Here is a 13,324-nt window from a genome sequence, read left to right as displayed (position 1 = left end):
GATGGCCAAATTAAAGGCAGTCTTTCTGTCATGTTTGGAATGAAAATAATTGTTTGTTGTTTATTTTCTTTCTTGGAAGCATAATTTTTAAAAAGCATTATTACCAAAAAGTTTTTAAAATCACAAATTGGAAATTTTAAATTGGAAACATTAAAATACATCAAAATAATGATGTTACCTTTTAAACTATCGTGACTGTGTTGAAGACAACAGTAAAGAAGTTAGAGAAATATGACAATCGACTTAGGCATCTCTTCTCCAGGACTGTCCGTTGGGAGCACTGGCTGGAATCAATGCCTGGTGCGCGAGATGAAAATGTTGTTGAATATACATGATTGCTGCTAAGAAAGGTAGAACGGTGGCTTATCTTGGGAGTATTGTCCACTACACCAAAATTCTGCCTCCAGCATATGCCTTACTTCTGTAAGTTATTACCAACAGTTTTTTAATGCTTCGAAAGACCCTCCTCAGTGCTAATATGTATGAATTCAGTGAGTAAGTCTGTTTCTGAATACAGATATTCCTGAACTTATGATGGGGCTACCTCCAGATAAACCCTTACAAAATTGAAAATAATCGTAAGCACATTTTCTACTTATGATATTTTCTTTTTTTTTTTTTTTTCAGACAGAGTCTCGCTCTGTCACCCAGGCTGGAGTGCAGTGGTGCGATCTTGGCTCACTGCAACCTCGGCCTCCCGGGTTCAAGCGATTCCCTGCCTCAGCCTCCCTAGTAGCTGGGATTATAGGCATCCGTCACCACACCCAGCTGATTTTTGTATTTTTAGTAGAGACAGGGTTTCATCATCTTGGCCAGGCTGGTCTTGAACCCCTGCCTCGGCCTCCCAATGTGCTAGGATTATAGGCGTGAGCCACCGTGCCCGGCCAGATATTTTCTGCTAACAGTGGGTTTAACCTGATGTAGCACATCATAAGCCGGGGAGCATACTGAATGCGTATTGCTCTTACACCTTGGTGAAGTGGGAAAATCATGAGTTGAACTATCGTTAAGTTGGGACTGTCTGTAAACAATTAAATTGTTACCTTCTTTAAAGAAGGCACTGTGTTTTTGTTAGAGACACCTGCCCTAAAAGGCCACTGTACCCTCAGGCATCTCCACTCTGCAGCCTTTCTCGCCCCCATCAGTGACCCTTCAGCACTCCCTTTCCGTTTAACCACTGCATTCCTTAAACACATCGTTTTATAAATGCTTTCTTTTCTTCCTTTCCTATTAGACTGATTTCCTTAGTGTCAGGATGTTTTTAAAGTTAATCTTTCTTCCTCACTCTCAGGTGGTGATTAATGGTAGATGGATCTGACCCTTGCTTTTTGAGCAGGAATCAAGCAGACCCAGTTAACATCTATGTTCAGCAGCCAGTATGAACAGGGTGTTAGTGAAAATGAGGCTGTTGAGTTAATAGAAATAGCTGCTAGCATTTATTATGTATTTGCTTTCAGTGTGCTATGCAAGTTTCCTGAATTATCTGTTTAAATCTTTGTAACAAAAAGTATGAGCTGTGTACTCCTGACATTGGTCCTGCCTTATCACACATTAATACTGCCATTCTACTCTCTTTTTGTAGCATTTGCCTATTAACTGTTTGCACATCTGTTTATTTTCAACTCCTCTTTTCCCTTCTTTTTTTAAAAAATGAGGTGTAATTTACCTACAGTAAAAGACATAAATCTTAAGCTTATGGATTGATGGCTTTTTACATATGCACACGTTCCAGTATCCACCACCAGATGAAAATACAAAACCTTCCCTTGTGCCCTGTTTCAGTAGGCTCCCTTCTCAACAACGTTCCAGCTGCTGTTTGCAGAGAATCATTTTGCCTGTCCCAGAACTTTACGTGGAATTCCATGCAGTTTGTTGTCTTTTGTATCTGGCTTCTTTTGCTCCAAATTAATTTTTTGAGATTCATCCAATTGTGTGTACCAGTGATTCATTTTCTTTTATTGCTGAGTTTGGATAACCAGATTTTGTTTAATCATTCTCATGGTGATGGACATGGGGTTGTCTCCAGTTTTAGGCCTTTATGGATAAAGTTGCGGTGAATATTCTTGCAAGTCTCTTTGTGGACGTTTGTACTCACTGATCTTGGATATAAACCTTGAAGTGCAATAGCTGGTCGTGGCGCAAGCTGATTAGGAACTCTGAGTAGTTTTCCATAGTGTACACTCCATCGGTCATCAGCTCGAGCGTGCGCTCCGTCGGTCATCAGCTCGAGCGTGCGCTCCGTCGGTCATCAGCTCTAGCGTGTGCTCCGTCGGTCATCAGCTCTAGCGTGCGCTCCGTCAGTCATCAGCTCGAGCGTGCGCTCCGTCAGTCATCAGCTCGCGCGTGCGCTCCGTCGGTCATCAGCTCTAGCGTGCGCTCCGTCGGTCATCAGCTCTAGCGTGCGCTCCGTCGGTCATCAGCTCTAGCGTGCGCTCCGTCGGTCATCAGCTCTAGCGTGCGCTCCGTCGGTCATCAGCTCGAGCGTGCGCTCCGTCGGTCATCAGCTCGCGCGTGCGCTCCGTCGGTCATCAGCTCTAGCGTGTGCTCCGTCGGTCATCAGCTCGCGCGTGCGCTCCGTCGGTCATCAGCTCTAGCGTGTGCTCCGTCGGTCATCAGCTCGAGCGTGCGCTCCATCGGTCATCAGCTCGCGCGTGCGCTCCGTCGGTCATCAGCTCGAGCGTGCGCTCCGTCGGTTATAAACTTGAGTGTACGCTCCGTCGGTTATAAACTCGGTTATAAACTGCATCCTAGCCAACACTTAATATTACCAATCTTGTTTATTTTAGCCAATCTCATTGTTGCTTTATTTGGCTTTCCCTAATAATGATGTTAAGTACCTTTTCTTGTATATTCAGATACTCACATTCAGGTAGCTTGTTTCTTGAAGTGCTTGTTTAACCCCAGCTCATTTTTAAACTGGATCAGTCATCTTTCTATTGATGATTTTTAGAAGGCTCTAAATAAGTACTTTGTCACTCATACATATTTTTTCAGTGCATGGCTTGCTGTTTTGTTTTTATAATATCTTTTGAGCAGAACTGTTTAATTTTGATGAGATCCACTGTATCAAGCTTTTAAAATGTTTAATGCCTTTCATATGTTGTCAGAATCTTTACCTGCTTCAATGTCCTGAATGTTTTTTCCCAGAAGTTTTGTAACGTTAACTTTTATGTTTAGGTCTATGATGTCCACCCTTATGCCAGTATTGCATTGTTTTATTTATTATAGGTTTATAGTCAGTCTTGATATCATGTAGTATGAGTCTTCCAACTTTGTTCTTTTTAAATTGTTTGGGCTATTTTAGTTCCTTTCCATTTATATATAAATTTTAGCCTGTGAATTTTTACCAAGAAAAGGCCTTTTAGGAGTTCATTGAATTTGGAGAAAATTACCAATATTGATCATCCTATTTATTTGTTTAGGCCATCTTTAATTTCTTTCAGCAATGTTTTGTAGTTTCCATTAGAGATTTTCCATGTCTTTTGTTAAGTTTATTCCTAGGTATTTTATTTTTTATGGTATTGTATTATAATTCTTCTGTGTCTATTATATAGAAATATAATTGATTTTTGTTATTGACTCTGCTGCCTCCATAAATTTACTTATTCCATTAGTATGTCAACCTGCTTAGAATTTCTAAATACGTAATCATGTCTTCTGTTAATAAAAACAGTTTTACTTCTTCTTTTTTGGTATTATTTCTTGCTGGATCTCATGGACTAGGACCTCTGGTATAATCTTGAAATAGTGGTGAAAGGGGACAACTTTGCCTTATTCCTGATCTTCTGGAGAAAGCATTCTATATTTGTACCATTTTGTAGATGCCCTTTACACAGCTGATTTTCTTTCTAGTCTTAGTTTACTGAGAATTTTTGTCATGAAAGTATACTGAATTTTCTCAAGTGCTTTTTCATCTGTTGAAAAAATACCACCTCTGCGTGATATGTTTTTAAAATTTATTTATAGTTTTTATTTGCCAATAGTTTGTTTGGATTTTTATGTCTTTGTTCATGAAGGCTATTGGCGTGTGATTTTTTTCTTATAATATCTTGCTCAGTTTGGATATTAGGGTTATACTGGCTTCATTAAACAAAATAGGAAATGCTTTCAGCCTCTATTCTATGAAAGTGTTTGTGTGTGCTGTAATTTCTTCCTTACATGCTTGGTAGAGTCACAGGTGAAACCACCTGGACCCGAAGTTTTCATTGTCAAACCCTTGCCTGTAATGGATTCAATTAGTTTAATAAATATAGGACTAGTTGTGCCAGTTTTTGAAGGTTGTGTTTTTCAGCAGATTAGCAATTTCCTCTATGTTGTGAAGACTTGATGGCATAAAACTGTAATGTCCTTTTACTATCCTTTAATGTCTTCAGGATCTATAGGAATGTTTCTTTTTTCATTTCTGTTCTTGGCAATATGTGGGTTTTTTTCTTTATTTCTTCATCAGTCTTGCCCAGGAGCTTATTGTTTTTGTCATTACTCCTTTTTAATTTTTAAAAAATCTCCAATTTTTTAAGAGACAGGGTCTTGCTCTGTTACCCAGATTGGAGTACGGTAGTTGAATCATACCACACTGCAGCCTCAATCTCCTGGGCTAAAGTAATTCTGTCACCATAGCCCCCAAGTAGCTGGGACCACAGATGCGCACCACTATGCCTGGCTAATCATTTTTATCATTATTTTCAAAGAACCTACTTTTGGCATTGGTGGTTTTCTTTAATATTTACCTTTTTAAAAAATTGATTTCTGTTCTTTATGTTTTCCTTCTATTTTCTTTGGGTTTAATTTTCTCTTTTTCTAGATACTTGGGGCAGAAAATTAGAGCAGTAATTTAAGTTTTTCTCCTTTTAAACTTTTCTTTTAAAATATTTTCAGCTATAAATTTCTAGCCACTGGTTCTCTCTCGCAGATTTTGATATGTTATCTCTTCATTGTGTGTTATTAGTATTTCCCTTTTGGATGCCTCCTTCCTTTGAAGAAATCTTACTTAGCACTTGTATTTCACATGCCCAGGGAGTCTCTAATCATCTATTTCAGTTTGTGTTTAGAGATACTAGAGAAAGAGAGAGATAAAGAAGGGCGAGAGGGAACTCAGAGTTATTGCCTGTCACCGTTTTCCTCAGTAGTTCATCTTCTTCGTTCTGATGTATTTGATTTTAGGTTAGAGCCCTTTCTCATTACATGGGTGAAATACTCTTTGAACCGTTGCATATCCAAAAATATCTTTCTCGGAGTCTGTTAAGAGAATGACACGCTGGCTAAATACAGGATTCTTGGGTTCTGTTCTTTCATTCCTGTAGATTTTAATCCAGTGATTTCAGCTGCATGTGAGAAATCTGACGTCAGACCAGTTCTTTCTTCTTTGTAAGTAAATTATTCTTTTGATCTAGAAGCTTGAAAGTCATTCTGTCTGTCTCTCTCTCTCTGTCTCTCTCTCATTTAGAATAAATGTATTAGAAACTAGAAACTTTAACAGTAGTTGCCTAGATATGTGGGCTGTCTTACCAGTCTAGCCTGGCACTCTGCAAGCCTACTCAAGTTGCAAACTTGGGTCTTTCTTTAGATCCAGTTAAATTTTCTCCTATTGCTTGCTTAATTAATACCTTTTCTCTAGCTGCTTATATTTCTTTACTTGAATTTCTATTTTTTGCATGTTAGAGCTCCTGGGCTTATCTTCTAGTCTTGTTCTTCATAATTTTCATGTCTTTACATTTTTATTCTATGCTTTGAAGTAGTTCTTGCACTTCAGATCAGTCTCAACAGTGACCAGGAGTTTCTTCTGTTAATCTACTCAGTTGTTAGCTTTGGAAGTTGTATGCTTCACCTCTGGAAATCTTGTTTTGTATTATACTTTAATCTTCATGAGGGTTTTCTTTCTTTTTTCTGTTCAAGTTGTTGCTTGTCTCTTCTGCAGCTGAGTTTCGCTGCTCGATGGGTGTTCCTGTGCGTAGCAGCGGACTCCCTTAGATGTGTGTTTATTTTTCATTGTAGTTCGTTGCAGCTCAGGCCTGGCATTGGAGAGAAGCCTATCCCTCTCAGGCCAGTGCTGCAGAAGCAGAACGGCCACCAGCCCCCTGCAGAGTGACCTGGGCCCACAGACTCTCCACACCCCAGACTTCCCATATCCTCCATGCTTGGGTCTCTGCCTCCCCTCTCTTCCACTTCTGGCCTCCTGCCTGCTGGTGAGACCAGGCACACTCATGTAGGGCTGATGCCAGCCTCCTTACCCTCTTCTGCTCCCACTCCCATCAGGAGCCCCCACAGTCCATGCAGCTGAACTGTGCCAAGGACAGGACTTTCTAATAGGGGTCTTTCCTGTTTCTTTTTGCCCATGACAGCGAGCGTGTGTCTGGCCTCCCTATGGAGTTGCCTTAGAATCTAAGGCCTGACCTGCACACCACTCAGGTGGAGCTGTAACTGGAGGGAGAATCCAGGGGAGCTGCACTGGGATTGCTAGAGTGTCAGAGCAGGCTTATTTTCTATTGGTAACACTTTTCAAATGAATTAGTTAATATGAAGAAACATAACATAATTTTAAATGGTTCCTTTTTAATTGTAGTTTACTGGCTATTACAATTTAGTATTTATAATACCTCTTGCTCTGTGTACAGAAATGAGAGGTTAGTATTTTCAAAAATGAATGATACGGTTAGGATTTCTGTCCGTGCCCAAATCTCATCTTGATTTGTAATCGCCACAATCCCCACGTGCCAAGGGAGACCAGGTGGAGGTCATTGAACCGCAGTGGCCGTTTCCCCCATGCCGTTCTCGTGATAGTAAGTTCTAGTGGGATCTAATGGTTTTATAAGGGGCTCTCTTCCCCTTCCACTGGGTACTTCTCCTTCTGGCTGCCTTCTCCTTCTTCTTGTGAAGAAGATGCCTTGCTTCCCCTTTGCCTTCCACCAAGACTGTAAGTTTCCTGAGGGCTCCCCGGCCATGCATAACATAATTGAGTCAATTAAACTTCTTTCTTTTATAAATTACCTAATCTTGGGCAGTTCTTTATAGCAGTATGAAAACGGACTAATACAATGACCTATAGTCCATATATGGAGATTATTTTTTCTCCTGCAAAATAGCTATGCTAAAAGAGATCTTTATTACTGAAAATATATAAATAAAAGTCACGAGTTTTTGTAGGAAAATTGAGAAGTGCTTTTATTATAGTCTGAAGTATTTATGGTTAACATTATTTTACTTTTTCCATCACCCTGAAATAGGCAACTCATACTCTTCATTATGTGTTTATAGGTTAGCATGGCCTCATTGAAAGAACTAGATCAAAGACTCTTTGAAAATTACATCGAGTTGAAGGCAGATCCCATCGTTGGCTCCTTAGAACCTGGAATTTATGCAGGATATTTTGATTGGAAAGACTGCCTGCCTCCAACAGGTAAGTAATAAAGTTTCTTGAGTAATAGATGTGGATATACTTTTATCAATTGATACTTGCTTGAACTCTTTTCATTTTATTCTCATTTTTCTCATATCTGCTGAGAGTGAGAGATTAATTTGATTTTAACTTTTTGTTTGCTTAAACCCATTTCTTGGATAGTTTGGAAATTGGACACTTTGTATTATTACTCAGTGGATTAAAGCTCTTCTTAAATTCTAGAGAATCATTAATTATAACTTAAAATAATTAATCGTTTTAGTAATGCATTCCTGCTTCCTATGATCTTTTCACATAGATATAATAGAGTGATTGTGAGTGACAGTTTCATGCAATGACCTTGTGTACATCATCAAAAAATGTGTTAAAGAAATCTGGTCACTTCTATGTAAGACCTGATTAGTGATGCTGTAAAGGCAAAGGCTAGGAGAAAGGCGTGTAGGAGTGAGATTATTACAGGAATTTCGCAAAGAGAATTGAGTCACAGAAGGGTGAATGACACAGTTCAAGTATTATCTTTGTGATCTCAAATGAAAGTCACTTGAATCACTTCAAAATATATATTTTTAAAATAACTATTGCTTTCTGAATCAAGTAAACTTTTGATTGATCAAATAGTTGTTTCTTTGTGTGAAATAGTGTGGAATACCTAAAACCAAGCTGCCCGTTGGCACTTTTGTAGAGAAGTAGTTTATGTAGAAGTGGTCTTGCTGGTATCGGACACGGGTTCTTCATGGGTGTATATATGCAGATATAACAACACACCAGTGAGTTGTTAACAGGTTTGGTAACTTCATTGTTTTAACTAATCACTTTAACCTCCTTTTGTTTTTATCGTATAGCGCTTACACTAAATGATGATAAAATTGTTTACTGTTTAAACACCTTTGGTTTTTATTGTATACTGTTCACATATAGTGATGCCCAAAGTCTAAATTAAAAACTGGGATCATTAAATTAGCCACGGTTACTTAATGTGACCACAGTTATTGAATTTCCTGAGCTCACAGTCATGGCAGTCATGCCAGCCCTTATTCCTCCTGTGCTTTTCTGAACACACGCTTTTCTGTGCCCAAACCACATTCAGTTCATACCCTCAAAGTACATCCTTTTAAAGTTTAAGGCAGGTTCTATCAGTATCTTACTTAAAATTCTTACAACATCTTCTCATGATAGTAAAACCTGGGAAGTTGTGCTGTGCCAGCCTCTGCCCTGGCACCCTGCCCACTGCCCCAGTGCTCCACCCCACAGCCCCTCTCCAGCTGGACTCAACCTCTGCCTTTTTGAAAAGCTCATCCTTCTAAAATATAAATTGGATCCTGTCAATCCCCTGCTGAAAAACCTTCCAGGAGGCTCATTCTCCCTGAGGCTAACCCCAGACTTCTCAGACAAGGTAGCATCCCCACAGGTACCAGATTCCACGGACGCTCAAGTTCCTGGTGTGAAATGTCATATTTGCATGTAACCTATGCACATCCTCCTGTATGCTTTAAATCATTTCTAGATTACTTATAACACCTAATACAATGCCCATGCTTTGTGAATAGTTGTTATACTATATCGTTTAGGGAGTCATGACAAGGAAGAAAGTTTGTACATGCTCAGTACAGATGCAGCCATCTGGTCCCCCCACCCCAGAATATTTTCCATTCATGGTTGGTTGAATCCACAGATGCAGAAGCCACTGTTGTGGGGGGCCACAAATGCAGAGGCCACAGATGCAGAGGCCACAAATGCAGAGGCCACAAATGCAGAGGGCCAGCAGTACTCCCTGTGCTTGCTATGAGTTACTTCCCTCTCCATGGGCTCCCCCAGGCAGGAGGCAGGCTGGGTGCTTTGTGCACTGTGAACCCTGTGCCTAGTCCCTCTCACCTCTGCCCCTCTCCTAACCTCTCCTGCCCTTCCAGGCCCTGTGTCCTCTGGGAGCTCACCCAGCCCATCCCCTGCATGTCTCCAGGTTGAATTGGCCTACCTCCATTCGTGATGCTCCCAGAGCAGTTCTTACCACTCTCTGTGCCCGCAGGAAATGTTTTGTCATTATCTACCTCCTTGCTGGACAGTCTCAGCACAAGGCCGTCGTTTGGGTGTCTTGTTCTCAGAGTTTTTAGCACAGTGCAGTTTGTGACACTCAGCTGATGCTGTGTGTGTGTTTGTGGAGTAAATGAAGATTGGCATTTTCTATAATAATATACCATCTTCCTAAATGTGCCAGTTGCTCCTTCTCTTCCAAGTGTTTGCCATACGCCTTTGATTTTTCTCAAAATTTTCTCAGTAGGAAAGTACATTATACAGTGTTTTAGCTTCCACTGTTCTTCTGATTCGCTTTTTAATAAACAGTACATGGTGGATATTCATATTTGCTGAATGAAAATGAGTTAGAGTACTCATTTTCTTGTCCTTTGTGAATTCTCATATGGTAGTTGTGTACACTTGCTAAATTTGAGCAACTGCATTTCAATTAAAATGCAACTGTCAAGTATATCTAACACATCAGCAAGTCTATCTGTTTAACTATTTAAACTCTTACCGAACAATGTATTACCTTGCATCACCACAGAAAAAGTAACACATTGTTCAGTAATCGTTAAAATGAATTTCGTTAAAGTTCGTATCTTCCCCTGTGATTTGCATGTAAGTACATTAACTGTTCACTCTGAAATCATGCTTATCTTATTTGGTTATGTTCAAGGCTATTAAATCACTTGTGATATTTCTTTGAGAATAGAAAAAAACCATGACACAGCCCCTCTGAGTTTCCTGCGCTTCAGTGATTACTATAAAAATTTAGAATGGGCCACCGAGTTTCAGTCTCAACAAAGTGATTCTTCTCTGTCGTCACTGAAATCTCCGATTGTTACTAAGAAAGAGGATTTATTTGCCCCTGATGCAGAGGAAGACTTTTCTTTGCCAGCCGTCTCTCAGACCTGCTGCCTCCCTTAACAAACAGTGAGGTATCTTTAGTGTATGCCGAACACAGGCAGGGGCAGTCGAGAATGTCTGTCAGGTGAAAGGCAGGTCTTTCCCATCCACCCACTCCAAGGTGTCTTTGGAAAACAGACATCTATGAAGGCCTGTTCCCTGAAGGGCGTCGTTAGGTCGCAGTACTTCAAGTGCAGGGGCTGCTGGCCATTATCACGAGGCTGTGAATCCTGTGACAGCACTTCAGTGAGCAGTAACCAGGGCGCGGGGGGTAAATGGCAGGCAATGCCAGACTAACAGGGATCTTAGGTTTCTACTGCATCCAGTTAGTTACCACGACTTGGAATTTCAGAGTCCTCACTGGATTTATTTAAGGTACCCAGAGTCCCGTCTCTGTGACCTTCATATTTTCCAGCCATGACATTGAACTAGACAAACCTCTGTTGTGAATTAGGATCAGAGCCTAAATGTAATCCTGAGATTGATCTTAATAAGAGTCTGTAACCTCAGATAATCTTCAATACAAAATTAAGATTCTTCTGGCTGTGTGACATTAAGTGGTGAGGCTTTTTTTTTTTTTTAACATAGCTTCGTTTATTGGTTTTGTTTTTTTCCTAAGACAAACTTTCTTTCATAAGCAAATGGCACACGGCACCATACTATCAGCAATTTATTTACTCTTTCTCAGATTCCAAAAACATGTAGAAGTCGTCGGTGCTCGTTTCACTTGTATAAACTCTATTTAATTCTGTTCTTTTTGTAGTTTTGACTTCATGATTACTAACTGAACCTCAGCCTTGCATAGTCATATAGTGATTTTTAGTTTGTTTAAAGCTGACTTAAGTTGAGACCTTGTGTAAAGTGAGCAGCCAAAATAGTTTGACTATTAATCTTCCAAAATAATTTCAATTAACAACTTTAGTATTATCTTCAGAGTTTACTTCTTCAGAAACTGAATTTTGCAAATCATGTAGGTAACTGATTACTTATTGCTGTAGTTACCAATAAATTTAGTTTCCGATACTGTATGTAGTGATTAAAAAAAAAATCCAGTTGATTAATTTCATGATTCAACAAGAGATATCCGTTAAAGCCATAGCTATGTTTTTTTAAATCTTACCGTTGGGTATTTAAATTGGTGTCACCTCTTTATTTGTGTATATGTCAGTAAAGATTATTCTGGTTAGTTCTGAGTCACAAAACTGCTGTTAAGATTTTAATTGTTCTGTTATCTGCAATTATTAAGAGTTCTTAGTATTTGAATTTTATAAATTTTAAATAAATTAAGAATACTGTTGGTCTTTATTTACAAATACACATTGAAGTTCACGTCTTTGGAACATTAAATAAGAAAAAAGTATTTTAAGTTTTCTGTTGAATACTGGTTTTATTTTTTCTATCAAAAAGTCATAAAAATTTAAATTAATATATATTATTTAAAAGTATTTACTAAGTGAATCTAAACTTAATCATTTTCTATAGGTAAATAGTGAACTGATTTTTGATTCAAATGTTCTTATATTAATTATAGTAATTGAAATTATAATGGGAAGGGGAAAACTTTATATAATTTGTGACATTATATAAATGTCTAGGACCATTCTAAAAATAACAGCAGAGTTGGTTGCTTCCATGTATGATGCATATAACCTAGAGTAGAGTAACCTCTGCCCGTCAGTGATGTGCCAGAGCACGGGCTTGGGGTGCACAGTCCATCAGTGGGAGAGACTTGTAAGTGTGTTGTCCAAGCAGTGTGCCAAGCAGCATATTCCAACAAACTGAAGAGAAAGAAAATGTAAATCTAATTATGGAGACAGAGGCAGAAGCACAGCTCTTCTCGAGTCTATGCTTGTTGAATTTTATTTTAAGATCTCTACCTTTTAGAATGTATCTTGCAGATGTTTTCACTGAATTTTACGAGAGACGTTGCACAATTAGGTTATCTCTTGCATCCTGCAACTTAAATCATTCAAAGCTCAGGTCCAGCATAGAATTTCTAGAGAATAAGAAAAATACTACAAGAATGGAGATAAGGAGAAATTGTAATTTTTGTTTGATTTTCAAAAAAATGGAAAACTGCAGACAGACCTCAAAGTTTAATGTAGCTCTCTGAGAAAATGGACCATTAAAATGTTTTCAGGTCCTTATAAAATAAGTTGTATGTTACATGTATATGTGAATTTATACATATATTCCTTATACATGCATTTATACACACACATTACTATGTACACGTTTAGTAACGTAGTCAGCATTTATTGCATATATACCATGTGCAAGGCAGAGGGCTTTGCGTAAATCACCTGATTTAATCTATATAACAGCACCTCAAGGAGTAAGCAGTATTTTTATTCTCATTTTATAGATGAAGCCACTGAGCACAAAGAGGTTAAGTGACTTGCTTAAGGTCACGTAGCTAGGAAGTGGTGGGGTAGGGGTTCCGAGTTCAAATCCAGGCAGCCCTTAATTTTAGGCATTGTGCTGTGTTGCTAGACAATAAACAGCCTCCATTAGAAATCCACAAAGAGCCGGGCGCAGTGTCTCACTCTTGTAATCCCAGCACTTTGGGAGGGTGAGGCAGGCAGATCACCTGAGGTCGGGAGTTCAAGACCAGCCTGACCAAAATGGAGAAACCCCATCTCTACTAAAAATACAAAATTAACCGGGTGTGGTGGTGCATTCCTGTCATCCCAGCTACTCGGAAGGTTGAGGCAGGAGAATCGCTTGAACCCAGGAGGCAGAGGTTGCCGTGAGCCGAGATTACGCCATTGCACTCCAGCCTGGGGCAACAAGAGCGAAACTCCGTCTCAAAAAAAAAAAAAAAAAAAAAGAAATCCACAAAGAAAAAGGCAGATGTGCTGGTAGAATAGACACAAGTTCATGAAATTCACAAAATAACTAATATGGCCAATAAATATAAGAATAGGATAAAATTCATCAATTCTCAGATTGTAATTTAAAATACCATTAGGGTATCATTTTATTAAAAGCCTCTGGATTGACACATATTGT

General features: G+C 39.1%; 1 protein-coding gene across 8 annotated transcripts in view; it reads left to right on the top strand.

The window, feature by feature from the left end:
- EXOC2 (exocyst complex component 2) overlaps positions 1–13,324 on the top strand; it is a 204,859-nt gene that overhangs the window by 154,013 nt on the left and 37,522 nt on the right. For 7 of the 8 annotated variants that reach the window (XR_008525798.2, XR_008525797.2, XM_054556853.2 and 4 more), the window contains 1 exon segment: positions 7,252–7,393. Coding sequence is in view for 6 of the 8 variants with exons in the window: in XM_054556853.2 (XP_054412828.2) it covers positions 7,252–7,393 (142 nt within the window). In the remaining 2 variants the exon portion in view is untranslated. 8 annotated transcript variants of the gene reach the window in all.

This window comes from Pongo abelii, chromosome 5 (genome assembly GCF_028885655.2).
Source record: "Pongo abelii isolate AG06213 chromosome 5, NHGRI_mPonAbe1-v2.0_pri, whole genome shotgun sequence".
NCBI classification, from domain to species: Eukaryota; Metazoa; Chordata; class Mammalia; order Primates; family Hominidae; genus Pongo; species Pongo abelii.
This window is presented reverse-complemented; position numbering and strand designations above follow the sequence as displayed.